Source organism: Apium graveolens, chromosome 9 (genome assembly GCF_009905375.1).
Source record: "Apium graveolens cultivar Ventura chromosome 9, ASM990537v1, whole genome shotgun sequence".
Lineage (NCBI taxonomy): Eukaryota > Viridiplantae > Streptophyta > Magnoliopsida > Apiales > Apiaceae > Apium > Apium graveolens.
Genome location: NC_133655.1, coordinates 143,996,088 through 144,002,974, shown reverse-complemented (window position 1 = coordinate 144,002,974; position 6,887 = coordinate 143,996,088). Strand labels below are relative to the sequence as shown.

The following is a 6,887-nucleotide window of genomic DNA, read 5'->3' as shown; positions in this document are numbered from 1 at the left end:
AGCCACTCAATTTTTACCCTTTGCATCAATAATTAACGGTCCTAACATTATATATAACGGACACGTGTTGCCATTATAAAAAATGAGGTGGGGTACACATCTTGCAGTATATATGCAAAGTTAAGTTACACTGCTCGCATTTCAGTTTACAGTTTGTGATTGTGAGTAACAAATAAATTATACAGAAAACATTATTATAGTTATCCAATAAAAGGGAGACATGTGTAAAGAGATGCAAAGCTACAACAAGTCATAGTTTTGAGCAGTTATGACGTCTCTCCTTATCCCAAGGATATTGACGCCCGTCACAACACCGCCTGATCACCCCCTATATAAATACCCCACTCCCCCACTATATCACCTGCTCCACACCTCTGCTAAATTTTAATCACATATACATACAATACAATTACAATTATCTGTGTGTATTTGTTCTCAGAATCAGAATTTCAGGATGAAGATATTCATCAAAACTTTGAAGGGAACTAACTTCGAGATCCAAGTCAAGCCAGATGATACGGTCCTCTCTCTCTCTCCCCATACTTACATATGTTGTATATGTATATGAATTACGATATAGACACACACACACTCAGTTATAGCTAGTTTATTTTTGTGCTGAATTGAATTTGTAGTGTGTGATTTGGGACTATACCTAGGGTTTTACACTCGAACCTTATATGTTTTCAAGGCGATTAGATTATACATACATTAACTTGTGTGCGAATATATGTTACTTTTATTTCTTGCTTGTTTATCAATTTACTATTGATCCTGATTTCTTGTTAGACTTTAATTGATTGAATTGCCCTTGGGAATATTTGATTTTCAATTCGATCATATCGAAACTTGTTTTGTAATTCTTGATACGTGTACCTAGCACTTAAATGATACGAAGTAGGTAGGTCCATCTCTATGTAGGTTCCATTTGTTAAGTAACGAGTCTACTTGAAGTTGTTAGTGAACGATTCACCTGTTTCTGAAATATTGTGTGTTTACAAATGTGTTGCCAAAATATTCTTGTTTAATTTGTTTATTTATTGGTTTTATTCAGATTTCTGATCTGAAGACCATCATAGAGGCAAAACAGGGGAAGGATGTTTACCCTGCTGCACAACAGATGCTTATCCATAAGGGAAAAGTACTTAAGGATGCAACGACCTTAGAGGATAACGAAGTTGCTGAAAATAATTTCATTGTCATTATGCTCTCAAAGGTACATCATATTCTCCTAAAGTATGCATAAGAATATTCTTTCCATTAGTGTCTAAGATAAAATTTGAGGCAGAATTATGGTAGTAATATCTTAACCAATTGAAGATTCTAACCTAAGGCCTCGCGGGAGCTTGTGTAACAGATGAGCAATATTTTTTAATTCCTGCAGTTACATATATGTTATGAAATGATATTGTATAAGTAACCATCAGCTGTGCATGCTAAATGTGTCTTTATTTGGCTATAATGCATTTTGGCCAGTTTTATGATGTGACAATTTGATCAGTCTGAAAACATAAATCGCTGTCTGTAGCAGATAATTTAATCAAGCTGTGTTAGGCTGTGTAACTAACTCTATACGTTTGTGAAACCATTGTAGGCAAAGACTACACCAAGTGGCACATCAACCACATCAGCTGCTCCTTCAAGCACGGTGAGTGCAAAAATATTTTTCTTGTAGGTAGAACTAAGATCCATTTATATATATTCAGCTGCCTGGCTATATTAAGTTGCATAAAAAAATGAATTCAGAAGTTACAAATCTGAGAAGGAACTATATGATTAAAGTGTCTCAGATTTGAAATTTAACTGTTCGTGGGACTTGATATGCCATTGCTCCTATTACATACCCCGTGTCAACTTATTAGCTGGAATCTTGTTTGCATAGTGCACATCGGCTCAAATGCCGAGGCACACAGTCTTGTAATGGGGCTGGAAAATAGGTTAAAACATGGTGGATTGACGGTATGGTTGGGGTAACTTTCTTACAAGTGCTTAGATTTTGGAAATCTCTTAAAGCCAACTCGGATGTAGTTAAACATAATGTTCTAGATTTATTTGTTAATACAGTAATCCAAAAATTGGGTTTGCTCAAGTGGTTAAGAGTTTACTCTCTATCGTCTCAGCGGGTTCAATCCTCGCTCACCCTGAGAATTTATAAGAACATATACTACTTTGTAAGGCCATATTTGTCCAAAAAAATTGGGTTTGCTAGTGGAGCTAGATATTTATCTAAATGGAGGAAACTGTTTATTTAGTCCTTTTGCTAGCTGTTTAAATGAATTTCAGCCTAGTAGTTGCATAATAGAGGTAATCTAATTTATCAAGTTGACAATTTATTAAATTTGATAATTTGGTAATTTTTGCCAAATGTTTTTCGAGTAATAGAGGCATGGCATTTCTTTTTTAAGTTTCATGTTTATATCATTTCATTCCGTGTTTTTAAGTGCTAAAGAATCCTGTTATATTCTAGGCTCAACCAGCAAATCCCTCCCCTGCTGCATTACAGTCTGTAACATCATCTCAAACGCCTACACCAACTATTCCGTGAGTTATAGATTCTATGGCTTGCATTTTTGTTCTAGGTCTGCTTTTAAATATATGCTCATGTTATTGCTTGTGTGTCAGCACACAAACTGTATCTGGGAGTACTCCAATTTTGGCCCCAAGTCCTGCTCCTGCTTCGTAAGTACAAATTTGCCCTGGGCCACCTTTCAAATTAATCCCTCATGTTTTTCCTAGTGGTGTAATATTTTGATTTTCCGTTAGATGTTGCTTCTTTTTTTAACTATACATATGTTATAGAGTTAATTGCACTTTGCAACCCCCACCTTTCATTTTAAATCAAAACAGTATACCTACTTTGCAAAATACAGTTTGCAACCCTTAATTTTCAATTTATAAAATTGAAATTGAGATGTTGATATTAATAACTAAAATTTTAAATTAATTAAAATATTTATTTTAATGTATTTTTTACATGAAAAAAATTATAGATATTTTCTATCAGTAATATTCTAAATTAATCGTAATGCTAAATACTTAAAATATATTTATTAAGCAAAATATATGTTTATATATATAATCATAAAGTTTCTAAATATATCTAAATTTTAAAATTTTAAAAATTATACTGAGTAATAAAATAATTGACATTAATATTATTTTTATAATTTGAAATTCTAAATTTTAGTTTAATTTAAAATTATTATTTAAATATTTTGTTGAATTTCAATTTTACCCTCCACAATATAAATATTTTTAACAAAATGGTTAAAGGGATGCATATTGTATTTGATGTCTAAAGTTAGGGGTTGCAAACTGTATTTTTGAAAGTAAGTATATAGTTTTGTTATTAAATGAAAAGTAGGGGTTGTAAAGTGCAATTAACTCTATGTTATAATATACATGACCATTAGTGGCGTAATATTTTACTGTTGGCTTCTTTTGATCAAGCAGATCAGATTCAGATGTATATGGCCATGCAGCATCAAACCTTGTCTCCGGAGGTAACTTCGAATCTACTATTCAACAAATTCTTGATATGGGTGGAGGGAGCTGGGAACGTGATACAGTTATGCGTGCCATGCATGCCGCCTATAACAATCCAGAGAGAGCTGTTGAATACCTGTATTCAGTGAGTTTTTTGGAATTTTCTTTGATCAGCTGTATAATATTTATCTTCTTTTTTGGGAGATAGCTTACCTACTCCTAACTCTCTTTTACTTCTCCTCCTGCTTAAATGATAATAATCTAAATATACTTATATATATATATTATTGTTCTATCTGGCTCCTCCCCCAACCTAAATAAAACATTACCAATATAAAAAATGATTATAGGGTATAAGGGGACATTGTTAATATGAAAACTAATCATAGGGCCAAAGGTGTGCACCATGGATATCCGTATTCAGTAAATAGAGTGACTATGATAATACAGGACTAAATGACAAAAAAGAAATCAGACTGATCTTACCGTATAGAGAGTCACTTAAGAAATAGTTCAGTTAATACTAAACTGCATAGATCAACATGAGCAAACGGAGCTCATCTTGATAAATGTGGGAGCCCTCCTCCAAATACGGCTAACTGCATCTTAAGAGCCTTCTTGAAATGTTTGATTGTCTTCTGTAGGGAAACAAATTTAACCATATATTCTGCTAGTAGAAAGTGTGCATTAAGAAATAAAGACAACAGCGAAAGGAATGGTGCCTCTTTGGATACCTGTTCTCTGTTTCCATTGATTTGCTAACCTGTAATTATAGGAACTTCAGACTCAGCTAGGTAACTTTAGACCATGCATGTTACACTCCAAATTATTAGTCGGAACAACAGGGATGGCAAAGTGATGAATGAGCAAATTCCTAATATTCTAACAAACTTCTGGCTTTTAGTACAAGGTCTTATGATATTGAAAATGCCACTGGCAATGAAGGTACTAATATATTATCTCAGCCAGCCAGATGTCTGGCATCAGACATCGTAGGATTTGGATTGCTCAGGGCGGTCCCAAGAAAAGGGTTCCACCACTCTTTAAGATATAGATAGACAAGGAGTCACTCACCCGGCTAGTCCTTGGTTGCATAGGATTTAAATGTGCAATGTTCAGCTGCACTGAATTATGTTAAGTTGCAATATCTTATTCCAACATCATTATTTTATTTTTATATGTAATCTTTTGTCTTTGAATTAATTATTTGTTTTGGATATTATACTGTTAAATGCAGTAAAACATCTGAGCTGCTTGGCTTCCAAAAGTTATTTAACAGGAGTAGTCTTGAATTTTTGTTCCCTCCAAACTGAATCTCTTAACAAAGCAAGGCTTTGTATCTTATTGATGTGTATTTATTCGCTGAATTCAAGACCACCCCTCAGTGATGTACAGTTCTTTGTTTATGGATATATGTTCACTACTTCCTGTTTTTTAATAAACTAATATTCTAGACATTATGTCTTGCTGTTTATGGTGCCATTCATTTTTTTCTAATTGTAATTTAAAATTATAGGGCATTCCTGTGCAAGCTGTAGCTCCTGTTGTGGCACAGGCACCTGCTGGTGGTCAAGCTACAAACCCTCCATCACAGCCACAGCCACAGCCACAGCCACAGCCACCCCAAACTACAGTTCCTCATGGTGGTCCAAATGCGAATCCTCTAAATCTGTTCCCACAGGTATTGATATGCGGCAGATTTTATTCTTCTTGTAATCGTTCTTTGTTGAATCGATATTTATTGTCATTTTTTGGGAGCTCAGGGACTTCCAAATATGGGTTCAAATGCAAGTGCAGGAAATTTAGATTTTCTACGTAACAGCCCACAGGTACATGATGAGATATAGTACTAGTAAATGTCTTAAGTCTAATAGAACTTCCGAAGTTTGATCTTTGTCTCCTGCTATCTCTTTTAGTTCCAGGCCTTGCGGACAATGGTCCAGACCAATCCCCAGATCCTGCAGGTACATGTGTGTGTGTCTTTTAAAGTCATAGCTATTTTGACCGTCCTTTGTCTTTTACGTATTTTTCAAATGCTCTGTTGAAGCAAATCATGAATCAAAACCTACTTGCAGCCTATGCTTCAGGAGTTGGGGAAGCAAAATCCAAACCTTATGCGACTCATTCAGGATCACCAGGCAGATTTTCTAGGCTTGATAAATGAACCTGTTGAAGGAGGTGAAGGGTATGAATTTTTTTTTCTTGATGGTGCTCTTAAGACAAGAAGCATCGGAAGTCTTTATTTCTTATGATATACTTCACACTAGTTTTTTTGGCTTCCCTTTAGCTATTCATTGAATCCATTAATGTTTATCAGGAACATGCTGGGGCAGCTGGGTGGAGCAGCGCCACAAGCTCTTGCTGTTACACCTGAAGAGCGGGACGCCATTGAACGTGTAAGTTTTTTTTATGGTTAAATTTAATTGTTTTAAACATATTTCATTTAATCATAATGTACCAATGCCTGTATCCTCTTCGTTGATTATGAACATATCGAGTCCTCGCATGTATAATACATTTTTTTAATTAATTTTTGTATCATTTGATGAGTAATATAGGTAGGTAATCGAACATAGTAATTATGATAATAATTTACGCTTAACTAACTGGAAATATATCATGTCTTTAATAAATAAATAAATTGTGATCCACCAGACATAAGTACTAACTTTTCTGGTCTTGTAAGAACTCTATTTTGCCCGTATATAATTTGCAGGTAGAAAATAATTCCCTTATTCGTGTGAACAATTATTTGTATAATTACATTGTTTGCTAAAATGAATAAAACTCAAACAAACACTATCAAGGACATTATTGCAGTCTGCACATGTTATTTAATTGTCTCTGCTAAGTAGAGTAGACATGTAGTTTCCATTATTGCTGCTATCCTCCATAATGTAGTTTGTTTTTTTGTATGCAATATTCTATCAATGTACTATTAATTGAAAAAATGGTTATTGATTGAATAATTTAAGCGCACTGTTTTATCTTAAAAGCTTTTAATGTTTTTGCAGCTTGAAGCAATGGGTTTCGATCGAGCTGTTGTATTGCAAGTATTCATCGCATGCAATAGAAATGAGGAGCTGGCTGCGAACTATCTTCTAGATCATGGTCATGAGTTTGATGATGATGTAGCTAACTAAAGTTTTTTCTTGTTTCATTAATGATACAAAAAAACTTGTGATGCTGACTTGGTTTTATTCCCTATAAAGCGGGTAAGGTCTTGAATCATCCAAATTGTACTCGAAAGAGTTAGAGCTGTGTTAATTACATGTGAAAATGCTTATTAAGATTATTATTGAGATTTTTTTTAGTCTTGCATCCTTTTTCATTCTTGCATATGTTTGTCTTGTTTTGAATGGTCTTTATCTGTTAGTCATATGTAACTACAGGATAGGGAC

At 34.1% G+C, this 6,887-nt stretch overlaps 1 protein-coding gene across 1 annotated transcript; it reads left to right on the top strand.

The window, feature by feature from the left end:
• The first annotated feature begins 245 nt into the window (after positions 1-245).
• LOC141684168 (ubiquitin receptor RAD23d-like) lies at positions 246-6,807 on the top strand. The gene is made up of 12 exons (XM_074489007.1): positions 246-520; positions 1,055-1,216; positions 1,595-1,648; positions 2,468-2,541; positions 2,623-2,679; positions 3,454-3,631; positions 5,003-5,167; positions 5,250-5,315; positions 5,403-5,450; positions 5,562-5,671; positions 5,804-5,882; positions 6,501-6,807. Exons 1-12 carry the CDS (start codon positions 455-457, stop codon positions 6,627-6,629), a joined length of 1,188 nt encoding a protein of 395 aa, XP_074345108.1. The 5' UTR covers positions 246-454; the 3' UTR covers positions 6,630-6,807.
• Positions 6,808-6,887: the final 80 nt, after the last annotated feature.

Excerpts from the sequence above, each read along its gene's own strand:
- LOC141684168 (XM_074489007.1), top strand. The coding sequence starts at position 455 with ATGAAGATATTCATCAAAACTTTGAAGGGAACTAACTTCGAGATCCAA. Across the intron at positions 2,542-2,622 it reads ACGCCTACACCAACTATTCC|CACACAAACTGTATCTGGGA; the intron begins GTGAGTTATAGA and ends CTTGTGTGTCAG. Across the intron at positions 5,168-5,249 it reads CTCTAAATCTGTTCCCACAG|GGACTTCCAAATATGGGTTC; the intron begins GTATTGATATGC and ends TTGGGAGCTCAG.